The sequence below is a fragment of the Leuciscus leuciscus genome, assembly GCF_965113295.1.
Source record: "Leuciscus leuciscus genome assembly, chromosome: 6".
In the NCBI taxonomy this organism is placed as follows: domain Eukaryota; kingdom Metazoa; phylum Chordata; class Actinopteri; order Cypriniformes; family Leuciscidae; genus Leuciscus; species Leuciscus leuciscus.
Window position 1 is genome coordinate 18,607,747 of NC_138730.1, and position 20,330 is coordinate 18,628,076.

Consider the following 20,330-nt stretch of genomic DNA (forward strand, 5'->3'; position numbering starts at 1 on the left):
TCAATATATTTGACTATTAATATACTGCATTATATTCATGTCGTGCAATGTTGTTAACATGAACTTCAGCACACAAAAAATGTTCTGCCTTCTTCACTGCTGTTTACAAATCTACACATGAAAAAGTCATCTGTGTACGTCACAAGCACATGCTCACTTTTGTCAATGAAATAGATAAAATTTAAGTGTTTAAATGCCTGTTTATTACTGTGATTTAAAATCTGTATATCCCACATTTTATCACGATTATGGTAACTACAAGTATGAGCTTAATCACATTAATTTAATACGCAAAAAAAGTATTGTTTACATGAGGTAAAGTATAATCGCAATATTGCCTAAATCTCATAATAATCACATTATGAGGGTGCATGTAAATGTAGTCACTGTCGGGTTGGTTTCATCTCATGCTGGTTTTTAGACAGTACTAGTTTGTCCTTCAAAGTACAAAAGGAAACTTGTCTGATTGTGAAGATGGATGAAATATCTGCATCTTTTTCATTTTTTTTCAGGGCTGTCAATCACCCTGAATACCCATCAGTCCTCCAGGCACTTGACATTGAGAATCCAGTTGTGGCCAACTGCCTGATCGACATGAGGGGAATCGAAACCATTCTGCTCATCAAGGTGAGACTGGGAGGAGGACCACGAGCATTTTACTGCTTTTCCACATCCTGTGAAGTGAAGGACTCTGTTCATCTTTTCCACAGAACTCTAAAGATGCGAGAAGGGTCATGATGAGTGGACATCCACCACGCAATTGCAGGGAGGCTTACACACAAGAAGGGGACCAGGTCTACTATAACCGTTACTACTCCTGCGATCAGAACCGAGCGCTCTACCTCAGCAAAGATGTCGAAGAGGAAATCAGGTTTGAAAACGTTCAACTCATTTTTGAGATGCATGGCTAAAAACATATCATATGGTTATCCTAGTCTTTGATCTTTCAAAATCCCTAACTTTAAATGAAAATTTCTACATGTAACTAAACTGCAGGGCGATACCCACAACTGTAGTTTTAAAAAAGTAAAAAGATATTTTTACATCAAAACATTTGGAGAGAAAATCCCTTTTCATACAAAGGAAGATGACTATAATGTAATAACTTTCTAAATGTAAAAGAATAGTCCACTCCATAATGATAACAGCACATAGAAACAATTTAATTGATTAAATGAACACATTAAATTGATCAAGTTACAGTAAAGACATTTATAATGTTATAAATACAATTTTAAATAATGATTTTCTTTCTGTTCATCAAAGAATCCTGAGAAAATATATCAAGGTTTCCACAAAAATATTAAGCAGCACAACTGTTTTCAAAATTCTCTTAAAACAAGACTTTGCACTGATACTTAATATCTGTGTGTGTGTGTGTGTGTGTGTGTGTGTGTGTGTGTGTGTGTGTGTGTGTGTGTGTGTGTGTGTGTGTGTGTGTGTGTATTTTTGTTGTTATTTTACTTGGATGTTTTTCATTAATTTGATGGTGACTTGAATTTGAAATTGATATTATTATGGACTTATAAACTGTCAAGATAGATCAAACCCTTTTTCTTTGTTCTGCAGACATTTGCAGTCTGCCTTACATTCCCAGAGAACACATCTGGATCGCTTTCAGCAAGACATGCAGCAGATTAGTGAAGACGAGAAACAGAACCGAATTCATCTTCACAGAGCCTATGAAGACCAAAAGAAGGCCCAGGTCACTAAATACCAGCCGTGCACAGACCACATCCTAGTGTTTGACTGAATGTGGCCTAATATGTATTTTTTTGTCTATTTTGACTAACAGGAACTTTGTCGGAAGCTTCAGGCAGAGTTGACAGAATTGCAGAATGTTGAGGAACCACAGTCTGAGGACTTGAAACCTTTGGTAACAAACAGATTCCCTCATTATGAAGATAAGTGTGATGGTGCATTTCTAAGTCTCATTATGTCTCTGTGTTCAGGAGGAGGAACTGGAGGAGCTCAACAGCCGGATAAGTGCGTGTCAAGTGGAATTTGAAGCAGCGCGGAAGCAGATGCTGACTCTCAAGAGGGAATATGAGGAGGCTGAGCAGCTCTACCGGCAGCAGAGGGAAGCTTTTAACAGCATCGCAGAGGAAGCTGAGCCCATTAAGGTCAGAGAAGTTTTATTCAAGAGTGTGTAACATCATTAGTTCCTCCTGACCAGCCGCTTCTGGGCGTCTTTTAACCACCAGATTCCTCTCAGCTAATGTTTAAATATGTCAAGCTTCAAGTCCCTTTTCGAAAGTCTTGATTTTGTTTTCGAGGTCTACTAGGAAAAAAAAGCCACATTATTTTTCACATATTTGATTTGTTGCAGCACCTCTCTTCACAGTCTGTCAGTAACACTCTGTTTAGTTCCTGTCTCTATGAAGCCCCTCCTTCTGAAAAGCACAATGTGCTCTGATTGGTCGGCTGGATCAGTGTGTTGATCAGTAGGGATGTCAATTTTCACAAATTCCCATGATCGATCGTCGTTTAAATTAACGATCAATTAATCGATTAATCGTTAGCCTTAATACTGCGATATGCGTCTGCTGCAGTGGCTATGACAGCATGACAGGGTCTGCAAATGCTGCTCAAAACGCTGTTCCTCACCAAATCAATTAGAATGGTTTTAAATATAAATAAAGGGCTAGTAGGATTGTAAAATGTTTCGATGTGATTGATAATTAAATTAATTATTTAATAATCAAATATAACTACTAATACAACGTGTCACCAACGCCGCCTCATATGCGCTTAGAATGTGTGACTGTTGTGGACGCGCTCTTCCTGGAACAACCGCACGCGCTGAATGAATCTTCTACCGTTAAACTGGAGCACTTTGCTAGCAAGTTATTTATCTAAAAGAAACTATTTATCTATATGAGATTAATCAGATATATTCAAAATAAACATAATATTACAAATTATATCTGCACAAAATGACGCAAATTCATGCACAAGTGAACTTGAACTAAGGTACGTGCCATTCATTCAGAACTACTCATGTTGTGGACGCGCTCTTCCTGGAGCAACGCGACACGGCAACTAAACCCAAATAATTCACAATGTTTTATTACAATATTGTAATCTTTATAATGTTATGTAATATTACAGTCCCAATAGTCATTATTAGTCGTGCACTGCCGTTTGAGCTGCGCGCGCTGAAGCTGACGCTTTACAACAGAGTTAATTCTTAACCAAATGCATCCAATATGAGATCAATCAGATATAGATAGGCCTACAGAAAATAAACCGTATTACAACTTACATTTGCACAAAACAAAAGGCTGCGAATGCACACGCAAACTTATAGTCATGATGAAGGTGTAAAATGGTCCCAAACATAACTCCGGCGCGCTCGCTTTACATGTTTCGCGGTTGAGCAGCGCGCACGCGCATGAAGACCTGCTTAATCGATGATCGATAAGTTGTATCGATTAAATGTATTATCGACAATTAATCGATCGTCGATTAATCGTTGACATCCCTAATACAGAGAATAACTCCCTTTGGAGTGACTTTGTGCTTTGTAACTTTGCAGATCTTTTTCATCCTCAAACAGCAACATTACACACTAAAGAAAGTTAGAACTATCAAAAAGCAGAATAAGTCCTCTTTAAAATGAGGCTCATGATTCTCAAGTTCACTTAATTCTGAATGAAATTTTAGTATTTATTAAATATCAATGTATCCAACCTAGTAACCAGTTTTGTTTTATGTGATTGTGTAGGAGCAATTGAGCAACAGCGATGAGGAGGTGTCGAGGAGTAAACACCACAAAAGTCACTATGAAGACAAACGCAAAACTCATGTGGAAATGATCGAGACACTAAAGAGGAACCTGAATGTCAAGGAGCAGGAGTTACAAGTGACCAAACATTGACATCTTACACTAATTCATTAGATTTGAAAAGAATAGCGTTTGTTTGACTGAATCTGTTTTTTTCGACAGGCATCCATTGCAAAAGCCTCTGAAATCTGCCCTGACCGCTTGGATGTGAGGAGAACGGCTAAGAGTTTGGACAGTGAAATCAGCCGCCTTAAACACAAGATTAACACACAGCAGGACCAACAAGGACACAGAGACACTATCGTCAGGTACAGATCTCACAAAACATGTCAAAAGAATGCGACCGGATGATATTTCACCTCACAATCAAAGAAAGAAATAAGAAATCATATTTGACATGAAGAAAACAGAAGCCTATTTTTAGAACGGTTAAGATCGGTTGCATTGAGACTATTTGCATGACATTTAAACACATTTCCTCTCAGATCTTAAAATTAACTAATCCTTATATGAAACTATTTTCTATAGATATCAAATAATTATATCCATGTCCAGATAAGAAATAAAAAAATTTACATTTTCAAAGAGGGATGTTTCCAAAATGTAAATATTTTAGGATTGTTGACACATTTTTTTCTCCAAATGTGTGTAATCTTTTAAAAAGGAATACAAAAAATTATGAGAAAATACCAAAATGAACAAAAGTAGCTAAAAGTATCAGGCAAAAACATGTTTTTGGACATGTAACATCATAGTGTTGGGGTTTTCTTTGAAGTATGTTGGCTTACTATGTTCATACCATGATAAATGAGTATGGTAATCATTCAGATTTTACATGATATTATCTGAGAATGTACTATGGTGCTGACACAGTACTTTTATTTAAGGGTTGTTTTGCCTGCATATTTGTGAAGTGCATCTACATATATTGTTTATCATATATACAATGCAGGTGAGGTGTATTTGTTATACCGTTATAATACTTAAGTTGTTGGTCATTGAAACTTCTAGGCAATACCATGAGGCGAAGGAAAACTTCAATAACATCGCCCGACAGGTAAAGGGTCTGGAGGCTTTCATCCGCCAGTTGTCTGAGATCATGAACACCAGACACAATGTCTACGCTGAAATGCGAATGTAAGTTTCACTTTTGTCTGCATCACAGGCTCTTGGTTGATTCTTGCTGACTGATTTGTAGAGGTTAAACGGATCGTGGTTGTTCCGTACTGAACGGCCCCACGGTTCGGCACACATGTGATTCGCGGATTATTTGCAGTTTAACCATCATCAAGTGAAATTTGCATGTGTTTTTCCTATTAAATCAGCAAAGGTTTGTGCATTTTGTGTTTCCAGGTATCTCTCTGTACGCTGCAAGTATTACTTTGACTCCATGCTGTCCCAGAGAGGGTACATAGGGAAGATGGCGTTTGATCACAAAAATGAGGCTCTCTCCATCTCAGTAAGACTTTGCATGATAACATCATGAATGTAGTTGTTTTCTTGATGAATTAGCACTGGATGACTCAGATAAAATATACATAGATTCATGCAGGCTAGTATTATTGAATTTTATTAATTGGCCCATGCTCTCAGTGTGTCTTTGGGGTCAGTATTTTACTATGCATGAAACCGTGACAATACTTTTCCCTGATGATCGTCATCGGTCTCTTCCTCAGGTTCAGCCAGGAGAGGGTGGGAAGGCTGTTCTGAGTGACATGCGGTCTCTGTCTGGAGGAGAGCGTTCATTTTCTACCGTGTGCTTCGTCCTATCACTGTGGGCCATAGCCGAAGCTCCGTTCCGGGCATTGGATGAGTTTGACGTTTATATGGTAAAAAAAATTAAATTACATATATATATACATAGGGCTGTCAATCGATAAATTTTTTTAAGCGCGATTAATCGCATGATTGTCATGAGTTAACTCGCGATTAATCGCATTTAATCGCACATTTTTTTATTTGTTCTAAATGTACCTTAAATTAATACTTTTTAAGTTTGTAATACTCTAATCAACGTGGGCATGGATAAATATAGATGCTTTATGCAAATGTATGTTTATTATTGAAACCATAGTCAATATAGAGCATAAGGACGAGACCAGAGGTGGAAAGAGTACTGAAAATTTGTACTCAAGTACAAGTACCGTTACATTGCTGAAATAATACTCAATTACAAGTAAAAGTACTGGTGTCAAAAAAGTAATTAAGTAAAAGTACAAATTACTCTTCTCAAAAACTACTCAGAGTACTAGTTACTAATTACTTTTTAGCTGGCGATAGTTAATGCATTACCGATAAAAATATACAACCAAATCATAGATTTATGTAGAAAATAGCTACTTTTAACACATTTTTACCTTATTGTCGAAGGACATTAATTAGTGGATACTGGAATTTCTAACTTCAATATGACACCTTGAAATATGTCAATATTCAGTAGGCCTAGCCTATAATTTTTAATACCATCGGGAAAACTACTACATACTAAATATTTTAATATCTACATTTTTGTCCATCCATTTTGTCAAGGCAATCATTATTTTCAAGCATTGAAAAGCACAACACTCATTGTAACAGTAATCTATTTGAATGGAAAAGTTTAATTCAAGTCTTCTGAAGAGACACGTCCACTTTATAAGGTGAGATTTTAATTTAGGCTTTTGTTTACATATTTAAACATTGATCAATAACCATTACAATAATCTAATATTTATTCACTCAGTGTATTTGTCTTTACAATAGGGTAACGTGAACTGTTGCAATAGCTCACACACAGCACAAGGAAGCTTGATTTCAATTCAAACTGAATTTAATTTGCAAAAAGACTAGATTTTTCATAACTTTTGACAGCGTTTAATTCAAGAGCATAGAGAGATTGGAGCTGGACGTCATTTGAGTCTGCAGTGAGAACCACTTGGAGAGATTCGCGTTTACACATGATATGACACACAGTCCGAGAGCGCACACTCAATATCCGAGTCCAGGTCATTCGTAGCCTACATTTGAGAGCTCGCGTCCAGTTTTCTGCGATTACATGAATGTGCCCTCGCGTTATAATATTGTTCGTGACATTTGCCATTAAAATATGCCATAGAAACTTGCAGGTATTAATACAATTATGCGTAATAGGCCTACCTGCAATCCCGCGCTGAGGGGAGGCGGGTGTGTCAAACTCGCTGTCGTTGAGATGAGAGAATGAGAACGCGCAGCTGGTAGCTATCGTATTGGTGTATATGCCAAAATGAGTATTGACAGATATTTCAGTATTGATATGTATCAAAATATAGATATTTTGACAGTACTACTATGTAGTTTGTTGTTCCAAACTTTCAGTCCAGCCATTAATCACTCTGAGCTCCTCTCCTCCTTCATGATCAGCTCTTCAAAACCTGCTGCGACTGCGGCGGCTTTCATTCAGGCCAAATATCAGGGGTTTTATTGGTCCGTTTACGATCGAATATTTTTATTGGCTACCGAAATGCCATTCAAAGATTTGAATATCAATTCAAATTGTACTCAGTAACGAAATGTGATTTTACAAGTAGCGAAGTAGATTACTTAGCTTAATATGTACTTGAGTACAATTACAATTACAGATTTAAAAATATACTCAAAAAAGTACAAGTACCCCAAAAAACGACTTAATTACAGTAACGTGAGTAGTTGTAATTCGTTACTTCCACCTCTGGACGAGACATGTTTCAAAGGTCATAGATGTTTTTCAAATAACTTGTTCATGTCTATTAGACACATGTAGAAAGAAATACCAGGTTACCATTACTTCTCTTTCTTTGCACTGAGCAATTTACTAACACAAACATGTTTAGATTTTGCATGACAGGGCAGCTCTTCTGAAAATGATAAATGTACATTTATTATTTATTATTACATTGTAGTTTGTCTCTCTCTGTGCCCATTTTGATGAAGCTAAATTCTCAATAAAATTGTTTTCATTGGTATATTTTACTGTTTCTGTTGTCAAACAACGGAATGAATTTGAAATGGTGACTGAAACGCGACCCATTAAGAAATAACCAGCTCTCCCTTCCAAGATGTTAAGTTAATCTGCACAACAATTCTGATAATCGAGCCGTCGTCTGGTGAAATCAAATTCACATAAGATAAAGACAATATCTGTGCTCTGATTTCGGCTATAATTGTAAAATTAGTGAAGCAACATAATATCTGTGCTTAACTGAATTAAAGCGCTGCTCCTCCGAGAGAGAGAGAGAGAGAGAGCGCGAGAGGTGCGCGCGCGTGCTGAGAGAGCAGTACCGGTAGATTCTCAGAAACTAAATAAGGTTTGGGCGCTTTGTTGAAGGTAAAAAATCGCTAAAGGGGTCTGCAATGTCGCTAAGTTGGCAACACTGTGTATCTCCATTTCTCCAACTAGAGGTTGGGCCACGGGTCAAACAGAAAATACGCGCTGCGTTAATCGCGGGTTAAAAAAATTAGTGCCGTTAATATGATTTTGCGTTAACGCATTATTAACGCGTTAACTTTGACAGCCCTAATATATATATATATAAAAATTATTCCGTTTCCAACATTGATAATAATAAGCACCAAATCAGAATATTAGAATGATTTCTGGAGGATCATGTGACACTGAAGACTGGAGTAATGATGCTGAAAATTCAGCTTTACCGTCACAAGAAATTGCACTTCAGAATTTATTAAAACTGAAAACTGTTATTTCAAATTGTAATAATATTTTATATTACTATTGTTTTTACTGTATTTTCGATCAAATATATGCAACCTTTATTGAGCATAAGAGAGATCTACATTAAAAAAAATATTACCAAACCCACACTTCTGAATGGTAGTTTAAATACATTTCGGCAATCTTTTTTTCTTCTCAGAAACAACTGTGTTGAAAATAACACCTTGCTGAAAAACGCATTCTCCGGCCTTTAAGTAATATTTACTAATTAAATTTAAGTAGCATTATTTATTTTTATTTTTGTCTTCAGTGTATATGGTAGGTGCTGTAATTGATCACTATTTCTTCATAATTTAGCTTTTTTTGTAGTTTATTTAAAAGCTTCTACAATGTTAATAAATTATTTTTTACACATACAAAAATTAAGTGTAGTTTAATAGGTGGCAGTAAAGTGTGCATACATATTAATTATGCCAGTAGAAAAAAAAGTCTATAGTTGTTTTGAATTAAAGTGCCCCTATTATGCTATTTTAAAGGTTCCTAATTTTGTTTTGGAGGTCTCCTACAATAGATTTACATACATCCAAGGTATTTTCTCATAATATACATTGCACATCACCTCATTTCTCAAAAAGTGTTTGTTCTAAGATTCAGTCTCTCTAAACGAGGGTTGCATTATATATCGTTTCAACCACATTAGTCACATCGCAGGATGTGCGATGTCAAGTATCGGGATTGTAGTTGATCTGTGATCTGTACGGGCCAGCTGCACCCTGGTTCGCGGATTAATTGCTAAATTTCACCATCAAGTGAAAGTTTATCATTTGCATGTGTTTTTAAGTCCTGTTAGTTTAAACATCACCAGAAGACTAACTCAAATATTTTAGGCCTCATCTACAGTTTTTGAGGGCAGATCAAATCAGACGTTGTTCTTGGTTCCCAATGAAGACCATAAACTGGCATTTTGCAAATTTAGGTTTGTAACAGAATTGCTGATTGTTTCAGCAGTTCAGAATCGATTCTTTCTTTTGAAGACATTAACTTTGTTGTGCACTTCGATCTTTAAAACTTTGCAGACCTTTTACCTTCACAAACAGCCATTTTACACACTGCATGAAAGGGAATATTCAAAAAAGTATAATGGGGCACGTTAAAAACTGCATGTCACACTGAAGGACTCTGCTGTCACTGCTTGATGCGTCAAGTACCCAATAACATGTCGAATTAATGTCATGCTTAAAAAGATATTACATCCAAATCAAAATGAATTTGAATTAAGTCTAAAGAGCATTGTGTGAATACAAAAAGACATTTGTCATTGCTACTGATGAGAATCATGTGACTGGAGTCATGATGAAGAGTGTGCAGCCAGTCACTCTAGTGTGTGTGTGTGTGTGTCTCTCAGGATATGGTGAACCGGCGAATATCGATGGATATGATGCTTAAAGTCGCTGCCAGTCAGCGGTACCGGCAATTCATTTTCCTTACGCCGCAGAGCATGAGGTAAAGCGCTTCTCTGGTGTTAATGTAAAACTGGAGTTGGATTAGAAGACATTGCCTTATTCTTACACTTAATAACGTACTGTTCTGCTTTCCCTTTCCCAGCTCGCTTCCTGTAAACAATATGATCCGCATCCTGCGTCTCAACGACCCTGACCGTAGCCAGTCGAGTCAGAGGAACTCAGAATAAAGCTGCTGTCTGCTGAACTGTGGTTTACACCACTGCACTTTACAGTTCCATCTACACCTATACATGTTTACAGTTTTCTTTTTCAAAGTTGTACATTTATAAACTAATTTAGTTATTTAAGACCAACATTTGCAGGTTCTGTTTAGTGCTGCACTTTAAATTTTTCTAAAAATAATAGTTTTTAAGTTTTATAATACAAATGTTATTACAATGTTATTTGCATTGGTTGTTAATTGGTTGAATAAACCTTTTGAATAAGTCATTTTTTACTTCATTTTTTTCAGTCTTCCATTGTTTTAGTTTTATCAATTTAGAAATTAAAATGTTTACTATTTGAACTTTCTTTTGTTCAAATGGGAAACATTTTAATTTCTAAATTGATGAAATTAAAACAATCATCTGTCACTTTATTTTGTTCATTCATTGTACCACTGTGGTCTATTTCATGAAACTACCTTAAAGGAACACTCCACCGTTTTTTGAAATAGGGCTTATTCACCCTCTTTCCCACATTTAGATAGGTGGGCAAATGCATTTTTGTCTCAGTGCATGCATTGTTTTAGTTTGACAGGGTCGGCGCTAGCTTAGCTTAGCTTAGCATAATGAATGGAATCCTTTGTTGCCAGCTAGCATGTCCTGAGTAAAAGTGATATAAAGAATAAAAAAACCCCCACCTAATTACTTAATGTGGCCTGCGTATTCACAACGAGTACAAATAGCGACGCAGATTAACACTAGGTGATTTCCTATGCAGATTTTGACTTGGGACTATATTAGGGGGAAGCACAGGCGAAGCACTGCTACTTGGGCGCAGAGATATCACGCCCAAGTAGCAGTGCTTCGCCTGTGCTTCCCCCTAATATAGTCCTTAATATATAAGTCAATATCTGCCTAGGAAATCGCCTAGTGTTAATCTGCATCGCTATTTGTACTTGTTGTGAATACGCAGGCCACAAGAAGTAATTAGGTGGGGTTTTTTTTTTTTTTATATCACTTTTATTCAGGACATGCTAGCTGGCAACAAAGGATTCCATTCATTATGCTAAGCTAAGCTCACGCCGACCCTGTCAAACTAAAACAATGCATGCACTGAGACAAAAATGCATTTGCCCACCTATCTAAATGTGGGAAAGAAGGTGAATAAGCCCTATTTCAAAAAACGGTGGAGTGTTCCTTTAACTCTTTCCCTGCCACTGACGAGATTCTCCGGCTTTCTGTATTTCACTGTTCTACGGTAGGGGGCGCCATTACACTTCTGAAAGAGTACTGAATCTCCTGATCAATACACTGGTGAAGAAGAAGCAGAAGCAAGCCATAGAAGCATTGCTTATGCACATGTGAGCTAACATGTTTATCAACATTAAACAGCATATAAATCAAAGCTGCCTAATGTTACAGAATGAAATGTGGACCCATGACGAGCTATTGGACTGTGTTTAAGGGGTGTTGATGGACTCGATCTACTCCATCTGTGTTTTGATCATCGGTCTGAATCTGATCCAGACGTAGTTTTTGACACATACGATTTTCTCAGCTTTTTGTTCAAATTCAAAATGTTGCTTTTTTTTTATGAAACTTGCCCACATTCAAGTGTTGATACAAATTTATTTTATTTTTAAGCAGAGGTTCTTTCTTTTGACAACAGAATATTCATGGGCCATGACTTTTTTTCTTTTTTTTTTTTCTGAAAATGATCAATAATCCTTGTGCTGGCTGGCAGCTTTATAAAACAAACGCTGACGGGGAAAGTTAACTATGTCATGGCTACCCCATGTAAGGTTGAGTTTAGATGGAGCAAACTAAATTCAAGGGTTTTTTGGGCTTCAAGATTGTTTTTTATGCAGTAAAGCCACACCCTTTGTATCTCTTATCTCTATCTCAGCAAATTGTTTGTTTATTTGATACATTTAGAATATATAAAGATTTTAAAACTACTACATTTACATATTTTCTTTTAAATTCAGTTGATTCAGTTGCATTAATATAGCCATCATTTCTTTCAGCTGCATTCTCAAACATGTGTGGCTGCAGCCGTTTCTTCCTGCCTTGTAAATGTGTTTATAATCATTTTCATACCGATTTCTTAATCTTCAACAGAGAAGCGAATTGTGCCGACTCGTGAGAAGTGAATCATCTGATGATCTCCATGTTTCATGGTGGTTGGCTGTTCACACTTCTGTCTTCTGAATGGTCAGAATGCAAATAATGCTGTGAATTGTGGTTTCCCAGTGCAGTTTATGATACAGTCACAATGGCACTGATTCAGTTCTGTGGTAATCTGAGTTTGTACTTCAGTTGCGATAAGCATCTATCTCTCAGTGAGTCTCTTATTTTACTGATCAGTTCCTCTTTGTTGATTCAGCTTGTCATTGATTAAATCCTGTCGTTTCTTTGAGGCGGTTCCCCTTGATAAATACATTTGTGGTTTTTGTGATTGATTGGTGTGCCAACTGGCGACTGAACATTTTGCATTTTTTGTTGCCTGGTCATTGCTCAGTCATTGTTCGTTGTTCCCTAATGTTCAAACATGGTAACCAAACAATTATTTAAAGTGAAATCAAAATTAGAGCTTTGTGAATTTTTGTCTGCGTGTTATCTTTAATCAGATATTTATATCGTTATAGTTACCAAAGCTATCTTTTAGCAGAAACATGCATTTGATCATTTTATAGTATTTCTTCTCCGGAAAAAATAAACCAAAAATAATGACTCATCATGCACTACACAGATCGTTGTCCAATCAAATCCTCCCTATAATGAGAATGTCCATCCCCCTAATACGACCTGTGACCAACAAACATACAATCACGGTAACATTTTATTTTGATGGTCCCTTTTGAACATTCTGTTGACTATAAGTAATTTTGCAACTAGATGTAAAATAACTCTCATTAGAGTATTAGTTGACTGTCTGCTTAATGTCTGCTAACTCTTTATTGTGATGCTCCTCCAACAGACATTCTACTGACTTTAAGTAACTTTGCAACTACATGTCAAGTTATTCTAACCCTAACAGTCTACTAATACTCTACTGACACCCTAATGCGAGTTAGTAGACATGTAGGTGCAATGTTACTTATAGTCAACAGAATGTGTTAAAGGGACCATCAAAATAAAGTGAAACCCAAATCAGAAATCATGGCTGTGATGCAAAGCCTATTTGATATATAGATTTAATTTTATAGGTTAAAAAAAATATCACTTATAATCAACAAAACTAACACTTGTATTTATTTAAAAAGAAATTAACAAAAAAATTACAAATCATAGTGTGAACTTTAGGTAAGAAAGCAAGACCAAAATAAAGCATAATTTATTTTATTGCATAAGCTGCCAGTTGTATAAATATGTTACGACCTACACAAATAGCTGCCACAAATCATCAGCTTATTAAAAAAAAATAAACACAATCAAGCAACGATTGTTCTGGTGATAAAACAGGTAGCATAATAATTAGTGGCTGTACAATTAACTGTTAGTAGACAAATCTAAGTTCAGGGCTCAAGTATTTAGTTAATATAGGTGTCTTCCAATTCACCCCTACAAAACAAAGTCTAAAAGTCTAAAATGGTTCATCCAGAGGTCAGTGCGATTCCTGGCCATCAGTCCTTGGTGGCATCAGCATAGAGCAGGAATCCAGAGAACGTGCTGTCGTCCTCACTGCTGGAATAAACACCGTTCCAGTCCCGCAGAGTCTCCAGCCATACCTGGTCTCCAGATGATAGGCGAAGCACTGCCATGTTGGAGGCCTGGTCAATGTCCTGGCCATAAAGGGAGTCCCGAGTTCGCAGTTTCCGAATGCCGTTCACCACCAGGGCTGCGCGCAGGGGCCGATTACGCACGGTTATGTAGTAGGAAAAGACGTAAACTCCCCCATGAGTGCAGTTGAACTTACTGCCGTGGGGGTCCCAGTGGCCCTCCTCATTGTAAATGACTTTGTCAAACTTGATAGGCAGGCCAGGTGGCGGGAATGATCGGCTAGGAAAAAGACCAACGCTAAAGGCTGAACGCTTCTGAACGGCAGGTTCGCCTGGAAGGCCTTTGAATCCCCTAACACCTCGTGCTCCCTTTAGGCCTCGTGTGCCTTTCATCCCTGGCATTCCCCTCTGCCCTGGTGGTCCATGAGGTCCTGGAGGACCAGGCTCTCCCTGCTTACCTGGGGGTCCTGGGTCTCCTTTCAGCCCCTTAGCCCCAGGAAGCCCATCTGTGCCATTCAGACCTGGCGCACCCATGTCTCCTTTTGGCCCTTGATGCCCTGGCTCCCCCATACTGCCTTTCTGCCCTCTCTCTCCAAATGGACAGTCTCCTTTGTCACCCTTCTCCCCCTTGATGCCATCTGGTCCGGGGAGGCCAGTCAGTCCTTGTATGCCAGGCTCACCCACTTCTCCCTTTGTTCCATTCCAGCCGGGCTCTCCCCTGTCCCCTGGGTCTCCTTTCAGCCCGGGTAAACCGGTATCTCCTTTGTCTCCTTGGAGGCCCATTTCACCTGCACACATTAACATAGACTAGAATTCGAAATTTAAGGCCAATTCTTTACTGTTCTAAAAGGCTACTGGTGAACACATTTACATTTTTAATGTATTTAGAGAATATAGTATCGCTCAGTTTCAGTGTGCCTGGTAAGAAATTACACATTGTAATAAAAAAGAAGGATTATCTTCGCTCTTATTATGGATTCACCATTACAGAGTTGAAGTATTTAGCTTGATAAGGTCAATGTAAATGTAATGAAAGACTGTAAAACAAACCTATATCAGTTAGAAAGGTGTGGTAAAAAAGACTGATGACTTTGAATATGATAAAATATATAAATATATAAAATAAATACCAATAGTTAGATATTACTTGTAACCCTAAAGCTCTATATTATTTCAACCCGGTCACAGTTAATTTGCATTTCTTATACTTTGATAACTGGTTAAATTCTGATAGTACTTCTATCTATATATATATAATAGTAGTAGTAGTAGTAGTAGTAGTAGTAGTAATGGCACAGTTTCCTGAGAACAGTCCATAAATCAGCATAATAGGCATATCATAAAGTGCATCAAAGACTGGGTTAGAGCTTTTGTCACAAATGAATGTACCTTTCTCTCCTTGTTTCCCAGTAACACCGGGAATCCCAGGTAGCCCACTCACTCCAGGATCACCTTTCTCTCCTAAAGGAGGAAAGGAAATCTGTCTACAAATGTTTTGCACGTCTACTCTTTACCGACACAGTGATTTTGAATAGATCTCAATCCTTAAGAATACACAAGGCTCACAAGCAAACAAAAACCCTGAACACTGGTGTGTTTATTAACTTCAGTGGTTACTCCAGCTTGCTCAGGCTAGAAAGAGGGAAGAATCAGAGATAGAGAGCTCTAGACACACAATTTTGTAGACAACCTTTTGTGTAATCTCAGGGTACTAGCATTGCCGGTTTCAAGACAAACAATTGGTTTTGCCAACTTGTGTGAGCATGCAGGACTACAAGAAAGGGAAAGATTCAGTCTGTTTGATCTAGGCGTGGCAATTGTTTTTTTTAATATGGACATAGGAGAAGCCTTAAAAATACACACAAACTCCATGTAATTCTCCTTAGATAAGGTCAAGGTCTTCTCAGGTGTTTGTCCTCGCAACACAAATATATTTGTATACACATTCAACATGATTTCCCTAATCGTTTGTTTATAACTTTGGATAGACTAACTAGAAGATGTGAAAAAAAGAATGATGGTCCTTGTGTAAAAAGTATTTGGCTAAATTCCTTTTGACTCCTTTATATGGAATCTTAAATGTAAAACTTATTATTATAATATCTTATAAAAGATCTAATATCTTTGATACAACAGTTATTTCCAGTCCTTGAATTTGGTTGCTGAAATACAGTCCAACTAGACTGGGAATTTTCACTGATTGTATTACTCTTCTTGTTTGTGCTGGTGTGTTCTAGACAGACTGTCAGTGTGTGTATTTGTGGTGGGGATTTTTCAGGTTAGATCATTACCAAAGACTAGAATTACACTTAAAGGAACTTTGTCGTTACACAATTAGTAGGTCATTGAATCAGTCCCTCAACCTTTTAGTTCAAAAACAGTCTCTGCATCCAAATACGCCTACAGATCTACTATATAATAGGAGTAAAACAGCACGTGAAATGAGTAGTGTGTCCAAATTTGTAGTTTTCATAAAACAGTGCCAATGTGATAAGTACCCAGATATGACGTATTTCTGCTGAGATTCCAAAGTTCACATCCACATTGTCACGACATTCTGATTTCGTTCATACTATACAGAACATACATTTTTAATGGTTGCAAAGTTCATTCCTTGTCAAATGTACTGTATGTAATTGTTGCGATTTCAGACGCAGGCACTAATTTATTTAGAAACAAACTAATGTATTATGAGTAATAAGCTATGTTTCCATCCAAAGTTGCGAATTTAACTTATGCGCAAACTTGGAATATTGCATAAATCATTTGCAAATAAAGCATTGTTTCCATCTAGTGAGTCGACAAGAACAAAAGCGTCACTTTCTTAGAAACTGTCGCTAAATTTCACAAAGAAAAATGGAAGTAACTACAGTAGGAGAACCCAATTTTCATATATAATAAATTACTTGCGCCTCAGAGTGTGCAGATGAAATGCAATAAACAGTCTCTTGCTTTCGGAGGCGAATGCCTGCTCTTTGGGAATCGCAGACGGCGACCCAAGACAGTTCTGGGAGGTAATTATACCGAACCACTTTGGAACCATGACAGATTTTGCTCAGACATTTCAGAATGACCAAAACAGCATTTCAGATTATGTGCAATGAGGTCGGTCTGCGTCCGCTGCTTGGTCCAGGTGTCCCGTCCCATCGCAAAGTCACATGTCTTTTTTGATGCGCATCAAAGAATTTGTTCGGTAATTGTGTTTCCATTGTAGTTTATACGCAGGTTTTCAATTGGCCGGTGGATGGAAACGCCATGATGCGTATACGTTTTAGAAATTCATACGAATTATGGCGTTTCCATCCATTTTTATGCGATATCCCAAAATGTGCATAAAAATAGGTGAATGGAAACATATCTATTGAATGGTTCACTCAACCAAATTCGTTCAAGTTCAATGGTTAACTAAGGAACCTAAGGAACTACTGTTTGTTGCTCGGAGACGCAACAGTTGATTCTGCTTTGGCTTTGTTATGGGACGATTTTGTTCGGCAGAGCAAAAACAGACAAAGTTTTGTCTAAAATGTTAAGTACTCAACATTTACGTTTTGTTTACTGAACTATTTTAATCATCCCTTGCTCATACTGAACTTAAACACAAGCTCATGACATTATAATACTGACCATTTTCTCCACGTGACCCTGGAGCACCAGTGAGTCCATCGTGACCTGGAGGTCCAGAAGGTCCCATCTCCCCCTTTTCCCCTGGAATGCCTTGCAAGATTACAAATGTGCATGTTTAGTTTAATGTTTCATTTGACTCAGATTGCGATCCACTATAGGCAATTACCACTCGTCATCTTACCCGCCAGTCCCTTTTCTCCTACCGGTCCTGGAGGACCTCTCTCTGGTGGACAACACTCACAGAAGTTGAAAAAACATTCGTTGTAGTCCAACGTGTAGTTCCCAGGGCCCGCCCCAGGAGGAACCATGGCCTCCGTGTGGTAGTCAGCAGAATAAGCATCGCTGGAATAAGTGGTGCTGTCGGTGGGGGGAATAGAGTACGCATCCATCATGGAGTCTGTGACTTCCTCGGTGACGCCGATAGCGGTGGGACTCACAGTGGTAGTGATCGAATGGGACCCCAAGCGGGCGGGCGGCTGTGGAGGACCTCCTTCATCTCGAGGCGGAGGCTTCTTAGTGGGTTTCAGTCGCGGCCACTGTGTGGTCTTGGATAGTGATGCTTGAGTCCCTGTTGTTAGTTCCAGCAAGGCCATCAGCAGGATGACAGGGTGGAGAATATTGGGCATTGTACCAATAGCTGCACACAAACAGCAGCTAAATGCACTGAGGACAGAAGTGGACACTAAATGGACATTGATAAACTAGGTCTTTACATTTTCTAAAAGAAAAACGTTGTGCTAATACTTACCCAGTCGTCGATCTTCAGTGCCGCTTCTTCGTTCCCTTCTCTAAGAGAAATCTGCATCCAGATCACTAGCTTTTAACAACCTGTGCCTCCCCGTCCCCCCTTAGTCCAGCCAATGAGAGTGTTTTCTGCAGCATGGGCAGGTGACATACACTTGGCACAGACCGGAGGATTTGATACCTGAGGAGAAGCTAATGTGATGGCTTTAGAAAGTAACATATCAGTCCACCTCATTCTCATGCATCTGTTTCCCTAGTTGTGTTATATCACAAGGACAATTAAAGTGCAGATGTTTACACATCATGGGCATACACACACACACACACACACACCTGTCTGTATCCTCTTCATTTTTCATTTGACTAAGAATCAACAGGAATTTATTTGATACAGTAAAAACAGTGTATTACAATACAAAGCTGTAATTTACAAAGCTGAATTTTCAGCATCATGAAATCATTCTTATATGCTGGTTTCTTATTATTATCAATGTTTAAAACAAGATACATTTCTCTTCAGGATTCTTTAATCATTAGAAAGTCCAAAAGAAAAGCATTTACTTGAATTAGACTTAATATAATTTGCTGTAGGATTTACTTGAAAATTATTTTCACTCAGAAACTTCTAGTAAATTTCACAAATAATCACAAAGAAACGGCAGGTAACACAGTTAAACATTACGTTTTGAAGTAGAAAGACGTTTTGAAGTTTACAACTTTTTTACAGTGTAAATAATATTTTCTAACAATATAAACGTATTTGCTCTCACTTTTGATTAATTTATGCATCCTTGCTGAATACATTTTTTATTCCTCTCACAAAAAAATGTTTATGGACCCCAAACTTTGAATGGTAGTGCAAATGTTTATGTATTGTATATTATAAAATATTTAACTGATCATATCAGCCCATGAACACCAATGTTCTCCTGCAAACTTTCAGAAGCAAAATTGTGTGTTCCACAATGTGAAACAAAAGTTGAGTAAGTCATGATTTTCCCAAGGATCAAAGAGAATCAGAGACTTTTGGGGGATTTTTTAACGGTCTCAGCGGAGAAAACACTAACACTTGGGGGGCGAATGGTCGTGTATCCTAGACGCCTTCAAACCCTTCCATCAGACACACAGTCTACTTCCTAACAGTATAAACGTACAAAATTTGAACGAAGAAACCCTGGGTCAAAACTGCCTTCTACTGAAATGTGGCCTGAATTCTGTGTAACTGGTCCATTTGGCCGAAGCTCAAAGGGAAGCTAAATAATCAAAGCAAATGAGACGTTGGCCCATGAAACAAAGTCATGGCAGTCATTCTGTGGCCCTCCTTCAGGAAATCCAGCACTAGTGACTTTTATATCTCAGGGGGTTACTGACCAGAGTAACCCCAGAGTTAAGATGTTCATCTTGTACATCGATGCGATATGATGTCTCCCAGATGCAATGACATCATTCAAGGAGAAAACTTTTCAATTACACCTCCAGTGTTTGTCAGATCAGCGGAGTGTGATTAAAGCCTGCCCGTGTTCATGACCAAGGTGTGACATCTGGGTATAGTCAAACTCTTCAACAATACACGTTATCTAAACTTTTAGGAAGAAACTTGCTGCCACAAAGCTTGGGAGTTATGGGGTGTTGGAGGTTGTAACATATCATGTTTGACTCCACCCATATACAGTATATGAATTATTAGGAATGGAAAACATTTTTTTATATATATAAATTATTTATATTTTTAATATTAATCTATAATGATCCAAAATAATTATTTTTAAGTATTTGTGAATAAAAAACAGGTTTTATCTTAAAATGTATTTATTTTGAAAATGATTATGATGTGACTCACATTTAAGGTGTAAGAAAAAATATATTATTTTTACATTACATTTTTAGAAATTAAATAACATTTTTGTTAAAAGTAGTATAAAAGTTTTTCAAAATCTATTAAGAACTTGCCAACTGTTTTAAACTAGATTTTTTAAAGTGTTTTTAAATTCATTTTCAGATAAAAAGCTGAAAGTCACTCCAAAGGGAGTTATTCTCTATCAGTGCACACTGTTTCTGAACTCCCTAAAACTCCTCCATTGTATTCTTGAGTTTTCTTCCAGGAACAAACAAGTCATAATA

General features: G+C 37.5%; 2 protein-coding genes across 5 annotated transcripts in view; one reads left to right on the forward strand and one right to left on the reverse strand.

Annotated features, from left to right (window-relative positions):
* LOC309501628 (structural maintenance of chromosomes protein 6-like) overlaps positions 1-10,405 on the forward strand; it is a 39,817-nt gene extending 29,412 nt beyond the window's left edge. For both annotated transcript variants that reach the window (XM_082173776.1, XM_082173775.1), the window contains exons 16-27: positions 513-627; positions 711-871; positions 1,570-1,705; positions 1,796-1,876; positions 1,953-2,123; positions 3,728-3,865; positions 3,950-4,095; positions 4,799-4,924; positions 5,141-5,246; positions 5,464-5,616; positions 9,859-9,956; positions 10,059-10,405. In XM_082173776.1, coding sequence (XP_082029902.1) covers positions 513-627; positions 711-871; positions 1,570-1,705; positions 1,796-1,876; positions 1,953-2,123; positions 3,728-3,865; positions 3,950-4,095; positions 4,799-4,924; positions 5,141-5,246; positions 5,464-5,616; positions 9,859-9,956; positions 10,059-10,143 — 1,516 coding nt within the window. In that variant the 3' untranslated portion in view covers positions 10,144-10,405. The remainder of the gene's footprint in view (positions 1-512; positions 628-710; positions 872-1,569; positions 1,706-1,795; positions 1,877-1,952; positions 2,124-3,727; positions 3,866-3,949; positions 4,096-4,798; positions 4,925-5,140; positions 5,247-5,463; positions 5,617-9,858; positions 9,957-10,058) is intronic.
* A 1,046-nt stretch (positions 10,406-11,451) lies between these two features.
* Positions 11,452-19,893, reverse strand: otol1a (otolin 1a). 3 transcript variants are annotated; one of them, XM_082173802.1, is made up of 5 exons: positions 18,214-19,893; positions 17,647-18,102; positions 17,466-17,555; positions 15,231-15,302; positions 11,452-14,629 (listed from the first exon to the last, which is right to left on the reverse strand). In XM_082173802.1, the coding sequence occupies exons 2-5, from the start codon at positions 18,089-18,091 to the stop codon at positions 13,746-13,748; spliced, it is 1,491 nt and encodes a 496-aa protein (XP_082029928.1). In that variant the 5' UTR covers positions 18,092-18,102; positions 18,214-19,893; the 3' UTR covers positions 11,452-13,745. The 3 variants fall into 3 exon arrangements, with proteins under 3 accessions (XP_082029928.1, XP_082029927.1, XP_082029929.1); XM_082173801.1 differs by having other exon boundaries at positions 17,647-18,128; XM_082173803.1 differs by having other exon boundaries at positions 17,647-18,147.
* Between the last annotated feature and the right edge of the window lie 437 nt (positions 19,894-20,330).

Bases quoted from the DNA above. Each gene is read 5' to 3' on its own strand.
- otol1a (XM_082173802.1), bottom strand. From the start codon at position 18,091: ATGCCCAATATTCTCCACCCTGTCATCCTGCTGATGGCCTTGCTGGAA. The intron at 17,556-17,646 runs GTAAGATGACGA...TAATCTTGCAAG, and splicing joins AGGAGAAAAGGGACTGGCGG to GCATTCCAGGGGAAAAGGGG. The intron at 15,303-17,465 runs GTCAGTATTATA...TTCCTCCTTTAG, and splicing joins AGGGTCACGTGGAGAAAATG to GAGAGAAAGGTGATCCTGGA.